This window comes from Phaseolus vulgaris, chromosome 8 (assembly GCF_000499845.2).
Source record: "Phaseolus vulgaris cultivar G19833 chromosome 8, P. vulgaris v2.0, whole genome shotgun sequence".
Lineage (NCBI taxonomy): Eukaryota > Viridiplantae > Streptophyta > Magnoliopsida > Fabales > Fabaceae > Phaseolus > Phaseolus vulgaris.
The window spans coordinates 3,077,941-3,104,839 of NC_023752.2; the positions used below are offsets into that span (position 1 = coordinate 3,077,941).

At 30.1% G+C, this 26,899-nt stretch overlaps 2 protein-coding genes across 7 annotated transcripts; one reads left to right on the forward strand and one right to left on the reverse strand.

Annotated features, from left to right (window-relative positions):
• Positions 1-7,827: 7,827 nt before the first annotated feature.
• Positions 7,828-13,538, reverse strand: LOC137823503 (polypyrimidine tract-binding protein homolog 1-like). Of its 3 annotated transcripts, none has more exons than XR_011083137.1 (10): positions 13,103-13,486; positions 11,917-12,126; positions 11,225-11,287; positions 11,069-11,142; positions 10,867-10,962; positions 9,779-9,836; positions 9,599-9,703; positions 9,436-9,517; positions 8,556-8,789; positions 7,828-8,445 (listed from the first exon to the last, which is right to left on the reverse strand). XR_011083137.1 is itself a non-coding variant. In XM_068628672.1 (10 exons), exons 1-10 carry the CDS (start codon positions 13,283-13,285, stop codon positions 8,011-8,013), a joined length of 1,419 nt encoding a protein of 472 aa, XP_068484773.1. In that variant the 5' UTR covers positions 13,286-13,538; the 3' UTR covers positions 7,828-8,010. The 3 variants fall into 3 exon arrangements, 2 of the variants coding, with proteins under 2 accessions (XP_068484773.1, XP_068484774.1); XM_068628672.1 differs by having other exon boundaries at positions 8,677-8,789; positions 13,103-13,538; XM_068628673.1 differs by having other exon boundaries at positions 8,724-8,789.
• Positions 13,539-20,211: 6,673 nt separating this feature from the next.
• On the forward strand, positions 20,212-25,770 carry LOC137826882 (KH domain-containing protein At4g18375-like). Of its 4 annotated transcripts, none has more exons than XR_011083607.1 (8): positions 20,230-20,961; positions 21,539-21,955; positions 22,045-22,302; positions 22,415-22,675; positions 22,766-22,833; positions 22,971-23,036; positions 23,658-25,297; positions 25,382-25,770. XR_011083607.1 is itself a non-coding variant. In XM_068633037.1 (7 exons), exons 1-6 carry the CDS (start codon positions 20,389-20,391, stop codon positions 23,014-23,016), a joined length of 1,623 nt encoding a protein of 540 aa, XP_068489138.1. In that variant the 5' UTR covers positions 20,212-20,388; the 3' UTR covers positions 23,017-23,036; positions 23,201-23,540. The 4 variants fall into 4 exon arrangements, 2 of the variants coding, with proteins under 2 accessions (XP_068489138.1, XP_068489139.1); XR_011083608.1 differs by having other exon boundaries at positions 23,658-23,765; XM_068633037.1 differs by lacking the exons at positions 23,658-25,297; positions 25,382-25,770 and adding an exon at positions 23,201-23,540 and having other exon boundaries at positions 20,212-20,961.
• The last annotated feature ends 1,129 nt before the right edge of the window (positions 25,771-26,899 follow it).

Consider the following 26,899-nt stretch of genomic DNA (forward strand, 5'->3'; position numbering starts at 1 on the left):
AAACCAGTTTCATACAATGGAGTCCACTATATGAGCCTTTCAATTTAAGATATTATTCTTTTAATTCTCCTCACACAAAACTAACCAGCAAATTGCCTGCAAGAAAAAAACAGAGGTCTACTGCAGTAAAATTAGTCCAAAGAACTCACAATCTGTGTGGGAAAGCAAAAGTTTACCTTATTTCCAAACCCCCTTTTTCTTTTACCTGAAACCTTTTTAGAAATGAAAGAATAAAATCTTTCTTCTGCAAAGTGACAAACCCTCTTTAGATGAGTTTTTTTTTCTTACTTTTTTGATGTATTATGCTTGTTGACAAGTGTATCCCATGGTATCTAATTATGTACTTATACCAGAATGCAAGTCATTATATGTACTGAATAGTTGTTAGTAATGATTACATAAGAAAAATTGTCTGAAATTACTCTTCTTTTTGTGTTGAATTATTTGCATAATTTGATGCATGGTAATAAATGTCACCCAAAGTGTGAATGTATAAGTGGTGGTAAGAATTTGAGTACAACTATTTATCAGATAACAACAAAGATAACGTTCTTATGAGTGGCATTTACACATTGGATGCGATCGAGGAAGGGCGTTTGTGAACTTTAAATTGCAATATGACAAACTCACAAACATTTCATCTGCTTCTGCTACATATCCTCAGTTACCATGTAAAAACTCTAACCTTCAATCTCAGCCTTTCATTCATTTAGCAGCAAAGATTTTTCTGCATTTCCCCTTACCATCAAACAATTAATTAAGGTGCAGCAAAAATAAGCAAGAGGGTACAAGCATAATCAATATATATAGATATATGATCATAAATTCGTAATCTATTTCAAAGATAAGAAAATCCGTATATTGTACCTTTAACCTATGTGCTATGGCCTAATGGAAGAGGCCATAACTCATCTAGAATCTGCAAAGACACGATGTTTGGCTGGCATGCATGCAAAGTTGCTTAGACATTAAATACAAACATGTGAAATTTATTCATATCTGCAGACACAAGTACCTACTTAATTGTTACACACCACAAAAGCAATAAGCCTACAAAGGAAACGCGTTGATGAGTTAGATGGTGTTTATTCCATGTATAGAAATTAGTGTGTGAGTCTGAAATGCATGGTTACCCAATGCAATGGTTAACTAAGAACCTTATACTATTTAAGATTTGTGCATAAGATGATGTTTAAATGAGCAAAGGGAAAGAGAAGTATTGTGATTCGTTGATTTCGTCGGCAGAGGATCACATATGAAAGTGGGGTCTAACTTATATACAATCTTCCTATCTTTTCACATGGGAAAACAAACCCATCTTGCCCTACCACACACCCTCAACTTTATAGGATCTTTTTGACATTTCTATGTGCATCTAGGGACACATGCCCTCTTAGAAATTTCCCTATATTTCTTCCTCATACTCCTTTCAACTTTGGAAATATAAGAAAAATCTCATCCTTTCAAATTAAACAAAAATAAAAACTAATACTACAATAAAATCATTAAATAATAACTAATTTTAGATAAAAAAATAATAATTAGTTACTAAATTAGATATTATTTTATAAAATAAAAAATTATTGATATTTAAAATAATTTTTATTCTTAGTAAAAATTTATAAAGTTGTTTTTAAACTAATATTTAACATTAACTATTAATTATTTTAGATTTTAAATTAATTATTATATTGTAATTAAATACTAATTTTAGAATCTAATGTAATTGGTAGTTAAAAGTAATTAATATTGGATACTATAATAAACTAATTTATAAATTTATATTAATAATAAAAACTTATTTTAGATAATAATAATTTTTTAGTTTATAAAATAATTTTTAATTTTTAATTATTTTTTTATTTAAATTAATTACTATTTAATGATTTTTTTTAGTATAATATCTAGTTTTTTTTTAAATGGTTCACTATAATTTGTATATATTTATTAGTTTCTACAAATATATAGCGAATTTTCTTTTTAATCTTGTAATTTTTTATTAGTTTGGGTCCTCACAATCTAAATAAAACATTGAATGAGTACCATTTAAAAAAGATATAAAGATCAAAATAAAGAAAAAATATTATATTTTCGAAGGATAAAAAATAATTAAACGTTAAAAATAGCACTTTGTTTTTTATTGCTCAACTTCATACAAATGACAAGCAGATTGTTTATATATTTTTAATAAACATTTTAAAATTTAAAGTGAGAATGATTTTGACATGTTTGTAATCTTCCCCTCAGCAATAAATTAATTATAATTAGCATACATCTTCTTCTGGTTTATATCAGTTTTTATGTTTGACATAAAGAGCATTGAGAAGTTAGAAAGAGTCAAGGAAAATAATTGCATGCATAGAATAGAAGTTTGCTCATATTATGTATGATTGCAATTTATACTACCTTTTGTCCCCTCTGGTGTATATAGTAACGATCCAATAAGTTCCCTTTATGTGTCATAAGCTTTGATCATGTTCATAAAATTTGAACATAAGTGAGATTGATTTTGTTGCCATAACAGTGTACAATATACAAATAATAGGGTTTGGGTCAGTGTCGGTTAAAGTGATTAAACAATGTGTGAAAGAACACTTAGTGGTAGTAACGTGAAGTTTTGGTAATCACTATTTAGAGCATGTGAAAGGCTTAATTAATCACTGCTTAGTAATTCATAAAGATCCTGTAATTAATAAGCGTTCACATTGATGCAGACACATGCAACTTCATACGTGTATATATACTATTTTACATCACTTTTTATTGTTGTTATGCCTTTGATTCAACTACACACCAAATGGTAGATTTCTTGTAAAATTATGGCTTTAATTAATATTCTTATGGTCAGTAACTCGTCTAAGCTTGTTGACTTTGTGTCAGTATATGCATTTCCTGAGTCATGTGCAGAAACTAAAATAAAATAAATATATATTGTTAGGTACGTGATTATGGATCATGGATCTGAACGATTTTAATGCAACAATTTCTTGATTTATTGTTAAATCAAGGAGACAAGCATAACAGTAGCAAGAAGGATGTGTTGAAGGTTGATTGAGACAAGAAAATATGTTTTAGGAAAGATATGTTGAAGGTTGATTGAGAAGAGAAAATTTATTATTATTGAGGATGAGTTGTACTTCTTGTTCTGAGGTGTTTACCTGAACAAACTGAATTTTTTAAGTAGTCGATGGGTAAAAAGATTTTCTAAAGTTGAAGTTAGTAAGAATTTTATATAAAATATGAGTAAAAGAATGAGAATATGAGATTGGATACTACTTCGTATTTAATGGTTGTTTTTTCGTAATTCTAGACTACGTTGTATGACCTATGAGCTATCCTTTATACATTTGAGTCTATTAGCCGAGTTATACATTTGAGTCTATTAGCCGAGTTATAAGGTGAGGTGAGTGGATAACACCGAATTACAAGATAAATGTGGACAATTAATATTCACTATCAACCTATGAGGCTCGGACACTTCTCTTAAATGACGTATCAGTGTCAGACACATGTATCGGTGTCAACACTCGTAGAACACTTATCGGTGAAGTATTCAATTCAAAAAATATTTGTTGGATTTTTGAAAAAAAATTGTATGGTTTTAACACAATTTTTAAAAAAATAAATACAATAATTTTCTAAAAACTCAAATTTATTGTATAAATTTTATTATGATTATAGAAATAAGAAACAATTTTTTTTGAACCAATCATGAAAAACATCTTTATGCTCCCAAAAAAAATCTGAAACATACTTGTACACATAAATATTTATTGTAAATTTATATAATTCATAATTATATAATATATAGATTCATGTGCTCGTGTTCTACATTTTAGAGATTGTAAGTATCTTCGTGTTCGTGTCGGTATCTATGCTACATAGCTACCAAATGAATTACAAGATAAATGTAAGTGATTTTTATTATTATTGAATTATTAGTTTATTCAATAATAAATATATAAATAAATACATATATTTTAGATTTCATATGTACATAGATAAAATATAACAGAAGATTTAGTGAAAAAACAAATATTCATGATCCTTGTCCGAACCACTCAAGACACATTTCAAGTAATAGTAGTATATATATGATTAATGTTCATCATTAGCAAATAATTGCTCCTTGGTTACTTTTGCAAGACATGAACATAACCTCTCTGCAAACACGTGAGAATATGATGTTTCTATACACAAGAAAGGAACATTTTTTTTCTTATAAGCTTATTGTTACGTCACTGGAAAAGTGCAAGGAGTTACTTTTTGCTTCCTAAAGTTATTCATAGTTTTAACAGTTCAAAAACCAATAATTTATAATGACTCAATTTATTTTAAGTTACTTAATATAATTTAGTTTTATTTTTTCTAATCATTTAAAAAAAATGTTCAGTATAATAATAATTTAATTCAATTAATGCATTAACAAAGGATATAAATATAAAATATAAGACTCTCATAATAAAATTAATATTAATCTTATCTTTTCTAATTTTTAATTGTTTCTCCGTATAATTTTTATTTTTATTTTTTTTATAACATTTTTTGTTTTACATCTGATATCTTTAGTTATACTTAAAATAAATATATTATTTATATGTTTATATATATTCAGAAATACAAGAAATATACATTTTCATCTTTTTTTTTTCTCTTTTTGTTCATTTCAGTTTATTTTATAATGTTCTTGTTGAAACAAAGTAAAAAGATTATCAAATTTTCACATAGTGACATTTGAAGTTAAAACTAACATAAATAGAGAGACAAACTTATTTTTATATGTATTACAGATATTCATTAATAGAAGTGTGTGAAATCCTAGTCATTATCCCTAAAGTTAATTCAAATCAAAGCTCGTATTCTTATTGTACCAAATTGAAGTACATGAATTGCTAAGTTTTATTATAATCAATTTTGAATTTAAAATCAATAAGAGCAAAAGAAACACATGCTTCATATATTATTTTCAATATACACATAGATTCCATGTGATAAAAAAAAAACTACTGCAATCAATGTCTTGATATCCTAAACTTAATTTGTAGGGACGTTTGTATCTTTACTGTCAACAATATGAAGTAAAAGATTTATCATAATTTTTTTCTAAGTTTCAATGATTACACAAGAGAAAGCACTTTATTAGATGTATATATGTCTAAATAACTCATTCATGATTAAGGTGAAAAAGAATTGGATTGTATATATATATTAACTCACGTTGAGACCAAGTTGAGTCCAACTTATTTAATAAGTAAATCAAGTTGTTTAAACAATTTATTTAGTTAAATAAGTTAAGTTTGACATTATTTGAAAATCAATCAGATTTAGAGACAAAAAAAATTAGTTGTAGTAACTAAATTAGAGACCATTTTAAAAACTAAAAAAAAAAAAATTCTAAATTAGTTTCTATTATTAAATGGTTTCTAAATTGGTATCTAATAGACAACAAGGTTTTAACTACCAATTATCTAGTTTTTAAATTTGATAGCAAAAACTTTGGTTTTTAAAAACTAAAAAAAAAATTGATTTCTAAATTAGTTCTATTATTAAATGGTTTCTAAATTGGTATCTAATAGACAACAAGGTTTTAACTACCAATTATTTAGTTTTTAAATTTGATAACAAAAACTTTGATTTTTAAAAACTAAAAAAAAAAATGATTTCTAAATTAGTTCTATTATTAAATGGTTTCTAAATTGGTATCTAATTAGCAACAAGGTTTTAACTACCAAATATTTAATTTCTAAATTTGGTTGTTAATTAGATACCAATTTAGAAACAATTTAACAATAATAGAAACTAATTTAGAAACCAACAAATCTTGTAGTCTCTAAAATTATTTTTAATTTAGTCACTCTAACAACTAATTATTTTTTGTCACTAAAAATTAGTTTTTATTTCATGATTTTTTCGTAAGTTATGTACTTGAAAACACATGTTTTGAAGTTGAGATTCAGATCTTATAAAAGTGAGGTTAATTGAATTGAAAATGTTAAAGATGATTTTCCAGCTATGAATGTATTAGTAAAATGTGGGATCTAACGGTGTCGTAGCAATTGCTTTCAGAAGTGTCATGAGCAAAGGGTGCAAACGACGCGTACGCTACTATCTATGTCACACAATTTAGAGAAGAATCTGATTCTAATGGGTCAGTTTTGGTTTGTTGCAGAGATGCATGGTGTTAGTGGCAGAGAGAGAGAGAAAGGTTTAACACTGTAGAGTAGTCCCTCTCTGCATTTAAAACCATTATTTAAAGACAAGGACAGTGCAGCATCATAATGGAACATGACCCATAATCAAAACATGGCTTTGTCATGTACCTTCTTCTCGCACATGCCACTCTCTTCTTTTCTCTCTTGCGTTACATTCTTTTCTTCAACTTTTTTTTCACTTCCTTTTTATTTCTCTTCAATCAATCGCATGATTATGCTACCAACCCTGTTTCAGTAAAACTAACCTCATCAAGTACTGCACTTTCATCTTCAAACTAAAAATCATTAATCAAATTTCTCTAATATCTTATACCTTTCATAACTCCAAAAACTACATTCCTATTGTGAATTCATTAGCAAATGCACGTGTATTGTGTCCAATACAAACTCTTTTGTTTCTTCGTAATTAAGTACCTCGCTTTCAAAAGCTCCTGAAAACTAATTAATCAGACGATGCAGAAGAAAATAAAGTGCTTCTTTCAAAGAACATCAAGGTCTTTTCATTTTTGTTTTCTATCTTGGGGATTTTAAAGTTTATATTTGTTGATGTGTGTTAGTGTGTGTGCAGTTTCAGGCAATTTTAGGTTATATTTCAAATCATTGACAGGCAACTGGAAACTGATTGATGTTAGCTTTGATCTCACCGACTATGGCACATAACATTGAAGGCTAGGGTAGAGGAAAGAGGTGATGAATAGTTTGATGAGAATTATCCTTCAATTATGTACACAAATTAGATTAATCTTTTTATAGTTTCATTTCCTAAGAGAAGCTTCCACGTTGGACTCATCTATTCGGTTTTCATGGGCAAATGAAATATGATAAAAATATGTCCACTCTCCCTCTCGTGTTCCCAAGTGAAGGGACATGCATACGCACATGCACAATCTAAATTCAAATTTATTTAGATGGTTAAGTTTAGATCGTATGAACTTTAATTTTTTTACAAATTTCAATTTAAGCTTCACCATACGAGATCATTGTACTGAACAATAAATTGAAGGATGTGTAAAATGTTCTTTTAACCATATATGCGTCAGAGAGAATAACTGAGAAACTAACTTCATTCAAGAGAGAAAAAAAAAACAATTCTGAACTACTTTGGCTACATACAATACAAGCACATCGTTATTGTATAATTCTAGCAATTAAGCTAATCGTTGTTGAGATTTAAAATGAAGTTTTTCTCATTTTATTAGTATGCCAATGATTTCAGTTAACGTTGAGAAGTGGGGGAAATATCCTTGCAATGTATTTTGGAGTTAGAATTAAAAAGTCAAAATTGAAAAATGTTTTCATAAAATGGAAATCTAAAATCATATTCTAAAAATGTTCTAGAAACTCAATCAGAAATTCATTTTGATCTGCACCCCTACCCCTAATTAAAAATTAATGAGAACATTTTTGTGATATATCAGTTATTAGGTAGAGGTTAGAATTGATTTAGTGCAGGAAGCAAATCCCAGCTTTTATTGATGAGGACAAAACTGAATTGTCCAAAATCCACATGGTAATGTACTCCGTAATTTGATTTTGTTATTTGTAAGTTACCTTAAGCGGAGAAAGATATTTTAACACCTCCACTCCTAGTGAGTATTCATTCAATGGAAGACAATTTCAAGTAAGAGACTAACTATTTTGAAGCTTTCTTGGCAAATTAAATACATCATTCAAAAAACAACGATGATGATGCTGATGAAATTCCCAACCGAACAACAAATTTATCATACTATCATTCTTCTTCCACCAAAACCATTTTCCTTTCATTCATGTAACGGTGAACTGTAAAACTGAGTTTCTAAGCATAATAATGTTGAGCAGGAGGTGAAGCAGCACCAGGTCTTGCATTTGGCTGAACCAATCCTTGAGCAGCTTGGGTGGTCTGCACGAGAGGTGAGGAACCAGGAACTGAAAGTAGAGCACCACTGGGCTGTAAATTTACATTGCGTGGGACCCCAGACTGAGCGATTCCCGTTGGATTTGCATTATGACCAATGGGGCTGCTTGCAAGAGGTGAGGAAGCTGCAAAAGTACCAGGTGCAGATATGTAACTGGGTCTAACCGCCTGCAGAGATGGATCCCATTGCCCACTCGGAACTTGAGTGTGATAAGCAGGAGCACTACCATGGTACATAGGCGCAGCCTGTGGATTTTGCCAAGCTGTTGCAGGACCTTGAGCTGCAACCAGGCTAGGATCTGGCACTGTGTAGTCTCTACTTTTGTCACTGAAAGCCTACAATCAAAACGTATTATATAATATAATACTCAGAATTGGGATAATTATTCAACTGTCTTGAACAAATTACTATAAAAGGTAGGTCAATCAAGTGTCAAGAAGCATACGTTTAAGAATCAAATCTCTTTCCGATCAAGTGTCCACATTGCTTCTAAGGATATCTTTAATTTTCCCCCTTTTTCATTTTTCCACTCATGAACATTAACTCAAAAACACATATTTTTATACCTTTACATTGAGATCAGTATGACGAGAGTATGATAGATGAAGCTTACAATAGCCACCATCATATATGCAATGCCCCTCTAGAGCTTCTCTAGCAGCTGCCGCCGTCATGACATCTGCCAAAAAATGTTCATCCACGATCAAGAAAAAAATGTTATATCAAGAAACAGGGGATGGGAGGGCTAGTATATACTGCTACCCACTTCCATTCCCTGAAATTACATTTTCAATGTGTTCAATGTAACCTATGATGTGGACCCTAATATGCAAGACTAGGGCACAAAAGTCTGAGTGAAAAAAAAAATTGTCAAAACAATCAAATATTATATGAAAATAATGAAAAAGAACAATGGATGTATAAGGAATCTTCAGGTAACAAAAATAATACTAGAGAAGGAAGCTTAAAATATGGGCACATGCATCTTATCTCAAAACCATAATTAATGTCAACCTATGAGTAAGAAATATTATCCACATTCAACATTAGGTGGGGAAGAATGAAACCATTGATTAATGAAATAATAATAACAATAAACAATGAGATGTATAACAGAATTAAAACAAAACGGTCAAACCACAAGCGCATAAACACTGTATTCCTATTCCTAGGACACTAATGTTCCCTAATCCATTACAGGCAAAAGGAACCTCTCATTTAGGCGAAAGCAGGTGTATAAATTTTAATATTTTATATACGTACGATACACATGCATGGGACACAATGTACTAGTGCAAGGAGTAACAGTTGAATAAGATTAATACCAGGGTACTGAATTAGTGCCTGAGTTTGACCATTCTTTTCAAATATAGCAATTTTCTGGACAGTACCAAAAGCAGAGAAGACCTGTAAAGATTGCTGTTGTTAGACAGTAGAGTATAAATCACTTCAAATTTGGAAGTTTTACAGAAAAACACAAATTCTTACTGTATGGAGAACATCAACGGTAACAGCATACTGCATATTTTCAATGGAAGCCAAAAGCACATTGCTTTCAGGTTCTTTCCTCTTCCCATCAGGGCCTATAGCCGTCTGAAGAATATATGTTTGTCAAACCATACTAATAGTAAAAAGCAGAACGTATTAAAGCATAAAACAACAAAATACCTGTACTGTCCCCTCAATAGCAGTATAGTTAACAGGAAGCATAGGATTTGTGTAGTCCCTGAAATGTTATGGGGAAATAATACTAATTATTGACAGAAGATTAGTAAAAACATAGAAAATAGAAATTGAGCTGTGCATGTTGAGAAAATGTTATGCGTCAATCAAAGCTTTAAAAACCAATTGGGCACATTAACAAACATAGGGATCTCGCTAGAGTCTAGAGGCATGGAACCAAAATGTTTCACTGGCAAAATTTTAAATCACAATAGTGGCAGACAAGCCTGTTAAATAGACTAATAGAGGAGACGCTAATTTCACAATACATGCTTATTGATTATTCATGTAAATATGGCTCCCTAACAAATTCTTGGAGTTTGTGTGTCACTATGTCAAATTGTTTTAACAGAAATGTTCACCTGAAATAGAGAATATTATGTAAAAAATAAATTCAATCATAGAGGTAACGAGATTTGGCAATTACAAATTTTTTATTTCTTGACCTCTATATTGTGACCAGGATTAGGAAACAATAAATCAAATTTAGAGCTCCAAGACAAACAAAAAACAATAATTTCAGCTGTAACAAAAAATCATTGTGAAAAACTAAAATGACACAAGTAGAAGCTGCTTCTACAACTGTAATTCAGTACATGGTGAATACAATTATGCAAACATCAGAGTAGCCTCCGGAGCAAAGATGCAAACCAGATTACATTGACAACAACAGCTACAAATAATTAGTATTGAATTGTCAACATGATATAACAAAACCCACTAAAGAAAAAACTTGCCAATACATTTCAATAACATAAGAACAATGGTTTCAATAATATTGACAGTAAATGCATCAAACAGTTGGAAAATGATCAAGAAAATTACTAAGTGGTCAAGGCAAGTCAACTGTATCCTGACTACCAAGCTTCAGTAAGCCCTAAAGGATAAAAGCACACGTATCAATTAGCAAAATAGAGAACACCACAAAAATAACATGCAATAGCTTTCACAATATGCACGAGTTTCTGAGCAGAAGACAAAGTTAAAACAACTAAATAATAATATATGATAGTTGTCTTTACTTCAATCATTACCTGCTGCGATTTGATTGAAATTTGATATTCAGATCTTTATGAGCTGAGTATGAAATACGCAAATTACAAGAACCAACATGGGCTGGTAGCAGGTATCTACATACCAAAGCATAAGTAAATTAGCAAATTTATTATTTATCAGACTATGCCAAATCAAAGATGGGTTTGAAGAATAAGAAGAAAATAAACAAACACTACTTGCCTTGGTATGCTTCTTCCATCCAGTGCCTCCCTAGCAGCAGAAGCAGTTTCAGCATCAGTGAACTGAATCAGAGCCTGGCAAGGCATTAAACATTGTCAACACTATGATTGAACCAGGAAGAGACATGTTGAAGTACTGCAATGATAATTTACTAACCTGGAAACCTGCAGTCTTTTCAAATGTTGCGATTTTGTGAACAAAGCCGAAAGCCGAAAACACCTGAATAAAGAGTAAAGAACTAGTTCATACATCATATTCTTTTCACCTTAATCTTTGTTTGGTTATTCCTTAAATAAAAATGTTGGATGATTATATAGTTCAGCAGACAATCCAAAAAACCATCACAGATGTTACAATCACAAAGCAATGTCAAGAAAGAAAAATAAGTTCCAAACAGATAAGAAATAAGTGCAGAATGACACCTGTACTTATATGCGTGACCATAGAAAGGTGTATGACGTACATGACAAATATTCCAAACTGTCTCCAACAAAAGTATCTAAATATGAGATCACCATCTGTGGTTCAACCGATTTCAGTAAAATTGACATATGATTTAATCAGGTCAGGATTCTGTCTAAATCTAAATAACAAGGGCAAAAGATAAAAGATCATATTATTAAATAAAAAAAAGGAAACTGTATAGAAATAAAAGGTATTAAAACTCAGATATGTTACTATATGATTGTTGTATTAGGAGTTGTCATGATGTTTACTTTAAGAATAACCCTCTTTTATTGGGATTGGGATTTTTTTTTTCCACATCCTCTAATCAAACAAGAAGCTTGCAAAATCACAGACACACAAAAATGAACTGGAGAAATGAAATAAAACTCAGTCGCACTAACCAAATGGATAACATCAATGCTCACATCCCCAGCCTCCACACCTTCAATAGTTACCAGCAAGACATTTCCAGGAATATCTCCAGGACTTTTGTTGTTGACAATTTCATGTCTATTAGAATACTGAATGTAAACAGTTTTGCCACGAACCATAGCAGGTTCTGAAGATGAAGCATAATACGAAACCATTGAAATGGCTTGATTTAGATCTACCTGGCAAAGCATTTAACTTGAGAGTTCAGTAATGAGAGTAGCAAAATCATACAAAAATACCAGGTATCACAACGTAAGAAAACAAAATACATCCTCAACCACTCAGCAGACACTTAAAATACAAATTAAGATTCAAGAGAAAGTAACTGACGAAAAGTAGCAAAAACAAAAAGTTTATAGTCCAGACACTTGTATTGAAATGAAAATCTTAATATTTATTTACAATATAATTAAGGTCCAGTCTAAACATAAGGAGAAAGCTTCTATCTCAACTAAAAGAGAATTGAACGGCCATAGTGGTACATGGTGGAGTTAATTCAAGCAACAAGACTTATGACTCCGCCTAGATACATTATGGGTGCTCCAAGGCTGTGAAGACCAGACCTCTACTAGAAATCCTAACAAGCAGTAATAGTTGGTCATCACTAATATCCACAATACGGACCTCTCCGCTAAAAACGGTATGATGAACATATTTTTCCCTTGTCAACAAAAAATCTCTCCAAAATTTCACTCCTTACAAGAACGGTTAACATCTTAACTCTTGGTTTACGAAATTATCAATGGTTTATTTTAATTAGCCATCCACACTTCTTGCCCAATCCACTACGATAGGGCAGATTGGTTAAATTTATGCATCGACAACAGTGTATAAATGTACGCAATTGCGAGTGTCATCCTTAGGTTATTCGAAGCCGTATCTTTTAAAATGTAAAACAATCGACGCGTTTATTTCAGAAGTGAGACCAGTGAAAATGAGAAGAAAAAAATGGATATAAACGAAATACCTAATTCCGATACCCTAAGCAAAAGAGTGAAATAAAACACGATAGCAAACAAAATTCGGGGATTCTAAAAGCCATAGCCGGCTACTCAGAGCTGAAGTTGTCACGAATCAATAAATGCACGGCTTAAAACCCTAAAATTAAAGAGCGATTGAAAACAATAAGAAGAGAAAGAAGGAAGAGGGAGTTACGAATTCAACAAAAGCCTGGTTGCGATTGGCGCCGACATTGCATTTGGTGTTGACGATCTTACCGAAGGGCTTGCAGAGCTCTCTGAGCTCCTCCTCGGAGCATTCCCAGGGGAGGTTGCGAAGGTGCAGCACCTTGGAGGGGGTCTGAGTGTATCGGAACTGGTGCTGGCTCGAGGTTGACATCACTTCAAGATTCCGACGGTGGAACCGCGATCGATGCGAGATGCGAGATTCGAGATGTGAGATTCTTGCTTAGGGCGAAATCGGAGCCACTCTCTAGCTTCGTCTGGTTTTCTAGAAAGTGTGAGGATATTTTTCCTATCACAATATGTGAAGAAGAATTATCTGGGTTGCGATTGTCACTGTGATTGCGATGCCATATTTAACCTCTTTCGCATAAGACTTAAATAACCTTATACAAAACTTAATGAAAATTAAATAAAAAACTTAAAAGACAATAATTCATGTATTATTAATTCATGAGAAATTTATAAAATATTACATAGATATGTGTGATGTCATTCTTTTTTGTCTTACTTTATCTTTGTAGTATGTAATACGTGATACATTTGATCAAATATAAATAATTGAAATAAAATTCTAAATTTGATCAGAAAATATCCTCAAGATGATATCCAAAACAAATAAAATTATATGGTTTAAATTTGATTAGTACAAAACTTATATCTTATATATTACCAAAGGTATTATCAATGTATTTTTAAAAGTTTTATTTTGCTTAGTTTATTTTAATTAATGAAACTCTTAATATTATTGAATAATATCAATATTTATTGTTTTGTAAGATTATGTTGGAATCTTGCGAAGTAACTTCTTCGGTCTAAGTTTTTTTGGCTTTTAGGTTTGATGGTCTTCTGCTCAATCCAATCATTCGAGTTGAATAGGATACCTGCGAAGGTAATTCAACGATCAAGTTAGACTGATTACAATATGCAGGTGACTAGAAAGTGAAAAAATACCTTTAGTGTTGGGATCCCCTCTTCTATTTATACTTTTTTGATGAACCTCAACTCTTGTAAACTTGCATGTGAGTCCAAATGAGGGCTCAACTATCCCCTAATCGCGGTTTATCATTTAAGTGTGATTTATTTAAAGTTAATTATATGCTTATGAATTATGTTCGGGTCAGTATAGTTTATTCGGTCTTCTCGACTATTCGGCCATATCGAACTTCTCGATCATCCGGTATTACACTTTCATATTTAAGTTTTTTATTTTATATATTTCTAATTTATTATAATAGATATTTTAAAATGTGAATTAGATTTGTCGAGGTAAAATATGCATGATATACTTTTCTATATCTTCGCATATCAATAATGATACTGATTTTGCATAATGTTAATTAAACGCAAATGTTTATCTAATATAAAAATATTAAACAAATACTTTTGAAGTCTTTAATGTTTTTAATAAAAATAATTATCTGTTAATTATTGTTAGAATTTTAATTCTAAAAAACTAAATATACTGTGGTTAATAAACCAATATGGAAAAGTAAAAAAAAAAATCTATAATAAATTTAGATATTTTTAATTAAATTTTTATAAAAAACATTTATAATCATTAGTTTTGTATTTATCATGTGATTTGTTGGATGAGAATAAATAAAAGCAAAAACAAAAATAAAACAAAAATTCAAACAGTAGACTTTTAAAAACAATATCAACAAAATGAGGGTTAGAGTCAAAAGTAGTCAAGAATGAGGGTTAGAGTCAAAAGTAATCAAGTTGGTTGTAAGTTTTTTATTTCACGACCTTTAGACGCAACTTCAATTCTACTCGAGTTCCACAATCTCCTAACATTATAATTAAGTTTTTGTTTTGTTTGTTTTGTTTTTTTATCATAGTTTAACACGTTTTCATTTTTACTTCATTTTCAATCTCATATGAACAAGTTGTCTATTATCACTTTGAACCAAAATAATAAAAGCCACATGTCATTGAATGCTCCACAAATAAACCTCTTTGTTGGATGTCATTCATTACCTTCATGCACAACTCCAGCTCCAAGTTTGTTATACTATTTAATCTCAAACATGTTTCGTAGTCTTCCAAAATTGTGTTTAGGTTTTCCTTTTATTTTCTTTTTTACTTTAGTCGTGTTAACCACACAACTATGTTATCTAGTTTTAACACAAAATAATATGCGAAGAGAATTAAACAAGATAACGAAACAAAATAACAAAACAAGTGAAAAATATACAAATTTTAAATAATAAGTAGAAATTTAATTAAGAATATCTTAAAAATTAATAAGTCAACTAAAAAATATTGTTTTAAAATGGGGAGAGTAATATTTATGTTACGTCACAGAAGTACAAGACATTTGTACTTGATTAGTTAACTCACCAATAATATTAAATTTATCAATAATTATAATTTTTTAAAGTCAATTAATAGATATAGTAATAGATTTTATTTTTTATATTAAATACTCAATTATTCAATACTTGTAGGAAAAATAAAACAATAATCCATAACACTTGTTATTGATAGGCTAAAATAAATTAGAATATTAAAAAACAACTAATGCAAATATATATATAATAGACTTGTAAAAAAATCATACTTAAAAATCGGAAGAGTAAATCTAAAATTTATTATTGAATCTATTTATTAATCTTTTTCAATTCTTTATATAAATTACATTCCTTTTTAATTACAACATGGACCCTCAACCTAAATTGAGTAGGGAAGAGGTTTATCAAGTGAAAAATCCATAAATAAATTACAACATAAGTTGTGTCTAATCGGTTTAAGTTCTTTTTCTTTTCTTATTATTTTGTTTCAATTTAAATTACCTTACATGTTATTATTTAACAATTGTCTAAGTTAAAAAATGAATTTGTGTTTGTAGCTATTTTATTTCATGCAACTTCTGAAACAATTAAACAAATAAATGAACCAATTAAAACTATACATATTTTTAGGATTTGCAAAACAAAATAATACAAACCCTCTTGATTTAAGCATCTGATTGATCTCCGCCACAAACTCCACTTGCTTCACCAAGTGCACAAACAAGTAATCACCAAAGAACACAAAATCAAAGGTCTTATCGCCAAATGAAATCATCTCACATCAATCAAATTTCACAAGCGACTTTACCCCTTTAGTTTTTCACATAGTTTTCCACCGTCGAGGACCTTGTGAACATGCTAATCGCGATAAAAAGGGTGGTAAACATTAAATTCATAAATTTGACCATTGACCAAATTACGTGGTTGTCGTCAAAATAATATTAGGATTTATGATCAGAGTTGTGGTTGTGAAACTTCTCTTTCATCTTTTTGACAAAGGAATTCATATCCTGTGATATCATAATATACGAATGATGAAAGTGATAAAGGAAGGAAATAAGAAGTGATTCAAAGAGAGATATTTCATGATTTCTTATTATGTTATGTTTTGGAAGTGGAACAAACTTTAACTAGTATCAGAAAACACCATTGTTATCTAATATGATATAATCCTTATAATTTATATTTTTCTCAACCAATATCATAAGCAAAAATTTCCATATTTTTCAACTAAGATTCTAATTAAATTTATTGAGTCTCTTTATTAACAATTAATAAATATAACTCTTTAAAGCGATCCCATTGACATTACATATACGAAAAGAACCATCGGCGCAATTTTTTTAATATACATATATAATATATTGTTAACTAACTAACTAAATTAAATATAAAAAAGAAAAGTAACATGAATAATAAAAAGAGTAGACAACTTAGGTGCGTTAGTGTTAGTACAATTTTATACATAGGTGAGCTGCACATTAACTACACTAGCTGTAAATTATCAAAACCAACGCAATGAAAACTATCGAATCCCCCAATCCAAGTTTCCTTCCTCGTGGTTTCACTGCAACCATTATCCAAATATATTGGTTAGAGATTCTATATTGACTAAAATTAAGAAATAAAATTAGGTTTAAAGTTTATTTTTTTTATTTAATCATACAATCCTTATCCCTTAGTTGCAATATCTCACAGTAACAATAGGTCCCATACTGGAAGAGGATTAACACAAAATGAAACCAGGAAGTTGAGTCCATCAATGAATACCTTCTCTTAACAAATGGACCTCCACACTGCAAGAAAAAAATGTTTGTGGTGAGCACCAATAAAAGAACACTTATGATGAAAGAGAGAGGTTACCAATAGTATGTATATATTATCAATACTTATATATAAATATGAGATTTCCCATTATAACTATTGACTATTTTCTGTGCATATAATTTTTTATATATTTTATTTTTATATCAATGTTTTATTTTATTAAAAAAAATTATAAATTTATCTTCTATGTATTTTTTTTAAGTTTCTCTATACTATATGATTTTAATAATAACTATTCGAATAAACAAAACTTAAAAAAAAAATACTTATGATTGTTATATGGATATAAAGTGAAATTTAAAGAAAAAAAGAAAAATTTTCAAATAAAATAGTGTACATTTATTCCTATGATATACATGGTATTTTTATTTTTATTTTAGTCTGATTATACTTTAAAAGTAAAAAATAAACTATAAACACTAAAATTAACTTTTGAGTACATCTTAAAAATATAATACATTATAAATAATATATATATATAAGATTACTTATAAGATATAAGATGTAAAAAATTAAATTAAATACTTATTTTGACAATCGTATAATCAAAATAATTTAATAAAGATATATTTTAGAATAAAAAACTATTGTGAAGATAAATAAAGATTGTAAGAAAATTGATAACATTAGTGTTGTATTATTTTGATGATAATTAACTAATGTAAAATTTTGTAACAACATTTTGATTTTGTGAAAAACTGATATATTAAAAAAAATATAATAAAATTAATAAGAAATAAAGAAAAAACAACTGGAGAGAAATAAAGATTAAGAATAAATTGATAGTATGTTTTTCATGTTTTATTAATAGTTATAATTTTATTGTGTTGTAATATGTGAGTTTTTTCATAGACAAAATCAGTCTTATGAAATCAATTAAAGAAAGTTTTTTATAATGTTATCATTTACATTTAAATTGATCAATTTCATATTTTATGATAAAGAAATATCACATAAATTTATTTGTAGATAAATTAATATTGTTAATAAATATAAAATTTACTTGAAATTAATATATCAATGTCCTTCTAGGTTTATCTTATTATTTATTAACTTGGTTTTCTTTACTATGGTTTTATCAAAAAATAGTATTAAAAAATATATAATCTTATTTAAAATAATTATTTAGATTTTTAAAATTATCCAATTAAAAGTAAATATAAATATTGAATTTTTATAATTTTTAAATATTTTTTTAATGTTTATTATTTTTCCAAATTTTAATATATTACATGACAAAATGAAAAGTATAAGTGATAAAACATCAACACTAGAACAACAAACACAAATTTGAAGACTAAATGTTAAGAATAGAAAGAAGATGAATACACGAAAAATAACTTAAAAGAGAAAGAGAAACAACAAACAAATATTGTTTTAAAAATGAAATTGACATTTGACTCAAACAATAAAAAATGCAAGTGACAAAAATGTTATTAGTGCTTCGTATTATGTTTGTTTTTATTGGTGATAATCTTTATAGTAAAAAATTATTTAATTTGATTAAAATTTATATTTAATAAAAAAAATCAAATTGAATAATTGGTAAACTTACCATATGCGGATACCACGTAAATGCCTATATTCCCGCCAGTATACATAAGGGGTCCATTATAACCATTTTGTGCGTACACAACTTTTTTTTTTATCCTTATATCATTGTTTTATTTTATTATCTTATTTTGGTTATTTCGTCATTTTATAATTACTTAAATTGAAAACTAAAAAAATAGTTGATATTAAATTTGAAAAACTGTTATACATTCAAAAGTGCTTCTCATAACTATTTTAATTAGAAAAATAAATCTTTCCACTCTCCTGCATGACCACAAATAAAATAAATTTTTAAAATTAAAAAACTGTTTTATTAACTTCTAAAATTTTCAAATAACCAAAATAAATTAATAAAACAAAATATTAAGCAAGGATAAAATAAGAAAACAATTTATAGCAAGTAAGGATTCCCTTTACATATAGCATTAATAAAAACAGAATAAAATATTTTAATAATAATAAGTGAAGTAATTTTTTTAATAATAATAAATGAAGTAAATTTATAAATTAATAATATAATTATAAATAATAATAATAATAAATAATAATAATAATAATAATAAATATAATAAATTTAGAATAAATAATAATAATAATGAAAATAATAAAGTTAAATTTTTTATTAATGATAAAATTATAATTTAACATTTAATAAAATTATTTTATAATAACAAGGATAATTTAGTTATTTTATAAATATATTGTTTTATAATTTCTTAAAATCTATTATATCAATTAATTCATTCACATCTTTTTTATTTCATTTGAATTTTCATCTTTTACTTATTTAAACAACCTTATTTTTTTGTTTTTTTTCCATTATGTACCATCTTCTTCCTAGGCCAAGTACATTATATGCGGTTATATATTTAAACGTTTGACCTTCCGGAATGTTTTTAAAGTTTGTTTTCAGATTAAGTTAGTATTTACGTTGGGCATAACCAAGGACTTGTTTTGCTCTCATATGGTAAAAAAATACATTTATATAATTTGTCATAATAAGATTTTCTTGTTACAAAAGGTAGATTTTCATATGTGATGGACACTGATGTCATAAAATGGAGACTTTTATGAGCTAGGAAAGTGAAAAAATAATTTAGAATTAATTTAAAATTCCTCCATGAATATTTAAGAACATCATTAACAATTTTATGATAGGATTTTGAAATAAAAAGGAATATGCGATTGATTTTTTTATTGAGAAAATTTAACTAAAATAAAAAATAATAACTATATTAAAAAATACATTGTTCCAAATTTGAAAGATAAAATATTAAAATATTTTTGAAATGAAGGATTAACCTAAAACTTATAAAGAAGGTAATGATAAATTAGATAATTTAGCTTAATATATTTTATTTCTTTTAGCCTTAATATGAGGCGAAAACGAACAATAAAAGTAGCTAATAAATAAATAAAGGAAGAAATTGAAGGCGGCGAAAAATCTATCACATAAAAATATAAAAGGAGTCTGAAACAAATCTCCAACCCTAGCGCGCATAACCACTCCTCTTCTTCTCTCTATCTCTCGCAACCGTACGTAACCGTAGGCGATAGCACAATACAGTGCCCACTCTCTGCGATGACCGGTCAACGTAGTACCTACGGCAAGCGCTCCCATTCCCACTCCGATTCCGACGCCGGCTCCAAGAACAAGCGCCGGAACCCCGCCGCAGATGACTCTTCTCTTATAACAGCCGAGGACACCGTCTTCCGCTACCTTTGCCCCGTTCGCAAGATCGGAAGCGTAATCGGCCGCGGCGGCGACATCGTCAAGCAGCTTCGCGCTGACACCAGGGCTAAGATCCGCATCGGTGATGCGCTCCCTGGCTGTGATGAGCGTGTCGTCACTATTCACAGTTCCTCCGAGGAGACCAACCGAATTGATGACACTGGCGATCTGGTCTCACCTGCTCAGGACGCGCTGTTTAGGGTTCACCAGCGTGTGATTGCAGAGGACGCACGTGACGACGAGGATGAGGAGAGGAACCACGTCACTGCGAAGCTTCTTGTGCCTTCCGATCAGATCGGTTGCGTGATCGGAAAAGGCGGCCAAATCGTGCAGAACATCCGGAGCGAAACCGGCGCGCAGATTCGGATCCTTAAGGATGACCGATTGCCTCCCTGTGCGTTGAACTCCGATGAACTTGTTCAGGTGAATTTGATAATTTCTTGGTTTATTTTTTATCTTACTAAAAATAATGTTGATTTTTTTTTTGTTTATATTGGAATTCGTTAATTTGAGAAATTTTACGTGTGTAACCGAGACTGTATATTGAAGGTTTAACTGAATACCATTGAAAAGGGTCTGCACGGAGGGTTGTATATTGCTGTCGCGGTTTTGATGCTATCCTTCACATTGTAGTCAAATGCAGCTACAACTGTGGCTGCTGATATTTTTTGGCCGAAATCTCGGTTACAGCTTGTTAAAACTTTGTCTGCAACCAATCAAGATTGATTTTGGCTACAATGTCATTTTATTTTTGCTTTCTGTTATTGCATTGATACCACATTTGCAACGTTAAGGATCACAATAAATGACTGTAATTGCAATTTAACCCTGGTTAGGCAATCTGTTGTATAGCTGGATCAGCTGATAACAGGAAAGTTTGGATACCAACTGTATGAGTAGTTTGCACAGTACATAGGGCTTCGCAAGAATACTATGTAGAGAAATTCATGAAGAAATGTTCTGGAATGATTTAAGCTAACTATTTGCTATGAAAGTGCAGATTTCGGGTGAGGGTGCGGTGGTCAAGAAGGCTCTGTTTCAAATTGCAGCTCAGATCCGTGATAATCCTTCACGGTCTCAGCATCTGCTTGCTTCTGCAGTTCCTGGTGGGTATGCAGCCGGTGGTCCTGGTGCAGGGGCTCCCATTGTTGGAGTTGCTCCTTTTGTGGGTGCTTATGGAGGATATAAAGGTGATGCTGGTGATTGGTCACGGTCTATGTATCCTGCCCAAAGGGATGAAGCTTCTATGAGAGAGTTTACTGTGCGCTTTGTTTGTCCCACTGGCAACATTGGTGGTGTGATAGGAAAGGGTGGTGCCATAATAAATCAAATCAGGCAGGATTCTGGGGCTACCATCAAAGTTGATAGTTCAGCAACAGAAGGAGATGACTGTTTGATTATCATTTCGACCAAAGAGGTGAGATATTAAATGTAATCAAGTGTGGTATGGAACTATGAATACATGATTTTTGCAGTTATGATGGTTTTTAAATTGTCTTGATGCAGTTCTTTGAGGATTCTTTCTCACCAACAATAGAAGCTGCTGTGCGATTGCTGCCCCGCTGCAGCGAGAAAGTTGAAAGAGATTCAGGGATTGTCTCTTTCACCACCCGTCTTCTTGTGCCGACCTCAAGAATTGGTTGCCTTATTGGTAAAGGAGGGACTATTGTAACTGAAATGAGGAGGCTTACAAAAGCCAACATACGCATCCTTTCTAAGGAAAATCTTCCTAAAATTGCATCTGACGATGATGAAATGGTGCAGGTAAGGGGCATTGTTAATTTGACTAGTAATTTTGTTTTCTGTGTTATCAGAAGTTGCAAGGCCCTATAATTTTGAATTGTGGTGTTTTTATTTTTATTTTTGTGTTGACTAGATTTCCGGAGACCTTGATGTTGCCAAGGATGCTCTTGTGCAAGCACTTACACGGCTGAGGGCAAATCTTTTTGATAAGGAGCGTGCTGTCTCAGGATTCCTTCCAGTGCTTCCATATCTTCCTGCTTCAGTTGATGGATCAGATGGCTTGAACTATGACAGAGATGGTAAACGTCATGGACGTGGTGGATATTCTGGTGGGTATGGAGGTTCAAGTGATTTGGCATCTGGTGATGGTTATGGAAGCTATGGAAATTCACAGGTTATTTTTTACATTTGCATATAAAAATTTAGTGTGAAACCTTCTCCAGTTCTACTGATATTTCTTAATTTGTTTGATTTCCATCTGAAGCTTGGTAGTGGTGGTGGTGCTTATGGAGCATATGGAAGTTATTCTTTGGGACGGACCAGTGCCTATGGGTAACTAATTAAGTTCTTTATGTTCCATGTATCATTATTATTTTATAGTCTTCCTTCCCTGGTCCATGTTGAGTGAAAGCTACCCTCGTTCAGTGTTCCAAAACTCATCAATGCTGATATTTAGCATCTATTGTCAGGTCTACTCAGAATGGTTCTTCTCGGAGGAGAAACCATGCTTACTAAAACATGATGGGTCTCTGCAGGTAGATTACAGCTTTCATTATTTTTGTATTTTATCTGGCAACTTATAATATAGGTCATTCACATTAGTATGTAACAGATTGATATCTTAACCTGACCAGTGCACCATTTAGAATTCTGATGCTCTTGTTTTCCCTTTCTTGCCTTTCCCTTCCCATCCAAACAGCTGAGTTCTGTGAAGCCTGATGCCTACTGCCTAAACCGGAAGACCAGATGAACCAGGGTTTGACAAACTCATGGCCCACCTTGACACCTCTACCTAGAGGACCAAACATGTGAAGACTAGTGAAACTGGCCATGTCCATTTTACCTTATTTCACAAGCTTGATAACTAATGCTACCCAAAGAACCTATATAGAGCTGGCTTGCCTTTTCAGCTGCTTTTCAATTCCTGTTCAGTTATCTTTAGATTTGAAGCACCTTGTAGCTATAAACCGTTGACTCTTGTATACCTATATTGTTAATTTGTTATTATTATTATTGGGTTTTGTTTTCCTGATAGTTCACTATTGCTTGCACCATGAAATAGTTATTTGAATTAAATTTATGTTGATTCTTGGTTAAAGTTGACGTGGTGTTTATGCATCAAAATTTGGTAGAGCTTGTGTCTGTCTGTATTGCAGGTGTCAATATCTTCCTCTGACATAAGCAAGAGGGTGTGCTGCATTGTTTGACTATGATAATTCATATTTATGGAAGTAGTTCAGTACTTCAGATATGAGGAATTAGAGGTATGATATTTGTTTATATATGCAGTTGATTGTAGTATTGAAGCTTAGTGCTTTCTTGGCTAAGGTAATGTGCGTTTGGAGTTATGCAAAATCTTTCACGATTCAGAAATAGATTAATATCTTGTTTCTTGTCTTTTCTTCTCATGGCCAATATAGTAACATGGCTGGTCGTTGTTTTAATTTCTAGACCCAGTCGTAATTTCAGCTTAATTGTTATTCTTTTGCATGGATAAGTTATTGCCTCAACTTTCTTGGGTTTTTCCTACCAAACCCAATTTATTTAGCGCGTCTTATTTTCTGAGGGATGAGGTTCCAGTTGGTGTCAATTGAAAAACTATGTACCACAATGGGACGGATTTGAAATATTTTCCCTTTGGCATTGATTTTTTTATGGCAGTAAAGACAATTTGTTTTTCCTCGTAGGCATTTGCTATTGTCCACTCGTCACATAATAGATAATATACCTTCAACAAAGAAACAGTTTTTTGGATCTTTAAAGTAGGCTTTATGTGATTATGGTCTACGATTGCTGATATAATCATGGCTGTTGGGATTGTGAGATTCAAACTGTTGCATGGGAAATATGTTTTCAGTATTGAGAATTGAAATTTATCCTGAATCATGAGATCAGCTATTAATTATTAAAATTAGTGTAAATATAAATATCTAATCCATAATAAAATTTACTATTTCTGAAATAGTTCAATTTCCTTTTTCTACCATTGTACATTATTGAAAAAATAATATATTAATTGGTATACTTAAGATATCATTAGTTTTTAGATAGCATTATTATGGAGGCTCATTTTAAAAGTTGATATCAGATAAGGAGGAAAATATTACTACAGTATCATTTAGTCATTTATCTTACCGTCCATGCTTGCCTTAAGTTTTACTTTACAAGCTAAGCATTAGATTTAACCTAAGAAAGCATTTTTATTATGAAGTAAAAATTAAATTAAACCCATTAAGATAGTTAGTTTGCAAAATGCTGGCATGATGATAATGTACAATTTTGGAACTCACTAATTGTTTACTTGAGATCGTTAATTTCTTGGTGGAAGCTTGGTTCATACTAGATGGATTATGGATAGTCTATGTATGTTGCGTATGGAACGATTGAGTACTTACTGAAGGATAATTGGTATTGAATTTGAAATTTTGAAGGTGAAAAAACAGTTTTGAAGGCCAAATTTATTTAGGCATTGAGCTAGTGCTCCAATTGGACTAGGGTAAATGCCAAAACGAAAAATAAATTAGGATTTTCTCTATTTTTTCATTTATTAGTGTGCTATACTCTAGATCGTATATGGGTTGATTAACGTTACCGAGTACGTGTCTGGAAATTTAGCTGTAATGAATACAGAAAGCGTGGAGGATCTGAATTTGTTTTAGATGTTTCCCTTGTATTTTGTTTAGGCAGTTGGATAAAAAAGGACTAATCAAATGGAAACATATGTAATTTTTATGATCCCCGTGATTTTGGAAATCAAGCAATATTAAATATGGTGGGAGATTGAAAATGAGTTGTGGTATGTATTGTTTTTCTTTCCAACCCTTATTCTCTGGACTTAGTTGAATCAGCGGAATCACACTTATGCTACTCATTTTTCCAGGTCATTTCAACTATTGAACAGGTAAGCCATGGCTTAAGGTTATATACGATGCATGGTTGTGCCAGCAGCAAATTATGAATTTTCTAATTCCCATGATTTTTAGATTTGAAAAAATTAATATAGAGAAAATCTGATCCTTCTTTGTGATGCTGTTCCCATCGCTTTTCCTCTTTTTCAGGGTAGCTTGGTATGTTTCATTGTTAATATACGATTTGGTAAGTCAGTGTATGAAAAAAAGTTGATTGTAAAGGATAAGTTTATCTTTTTTGGACATTTATCTTTTTTATTAGGTCTGAAGGTGTATCTAAACGAGGGCTTTACATGAGCTAGTGTTAACCAATGTTCTGCCAAGTAACACGTTTTAGAATTATCTATCATTTTTTTCTTTATTTCATTATTCCCTTATTTATTTTACTCCAATGTTGTGTTGAATTATTTTGCTTTTTATTAATAAAAAAGTTGAGATTTCGAAAAATATTTACAACCATGAATATTTCTTTTTCCTCTTTATGATTTAAATATAAGATATTTATTATTGTTATTGGGATTGCAAATAAGCTAGTTTCTATGGGTATTTTTTGAATCTTTCTTAATTTAAATGGAGAATTCTAGTATAATTTCAATGGAAAATTCTAGTATTGATTGAATACATATATATATATATGTAATATCTTATTTTTAAAATTGAAGATAAAGACATAAATAAGTATGTACATATTTATATTTTGTTTTTGTCTTTATTTCTGTTTTTGTTATCATATTTTTAACTATTAAGATATTTTTAGTTTATTAATATAAAATATTTTATCTTGTCATGTCTTTCTTTTACTTTTAATTTTGTGTCCTCTTGTTTCGGCTAATACACGAAGTATTAGTAAGAGATGAGGCATGTTAGGGGAATATTTCTTCTGAATTTTGTAGGTTTTAAGCGAATATACCTATTGACAACATAATTATATTATTGGTAGCAATTATGAGAAATTAATAATTGATCTGTCTAATAAAAATCTGCTGATATTGGTACCGACATGAATATTAGGTGCATATATTGTACACAGCATTTATTATATTCTATAACAAAAGCTTAAATTCTTAAATAGTTTTTTATTAAGGAATTTTAGTTTAAGGTTTTTTAAATAATTAGGATCTATATCACTTTTAACTATTTTATTCTATTAACTTGTATATTTTACTTTTTAATAAATGTTTTATTATATATGTTTCATTTGTTTGTTAAATAAATTGTTATATATGTATACTATTTTTTATTTTGATGATCACATTTTCTATATTGTCTAGTTATATATATATTTTTTCTGTTTTATATGAACATGTAATCAATTGTGTTAATATATTATCGTGAGTTTAATTAAAATTGGATTTCATTTGGTTAGTAGATAATTATTATTTCATTTAATAATTGATTATGTTCTCAAAACTTTATTTTTGTAATAATTTTTAATTAATTAGTCAGAAGAATAATTATTTATTTTATAAGTTTAGCAAATAATTTGTTAT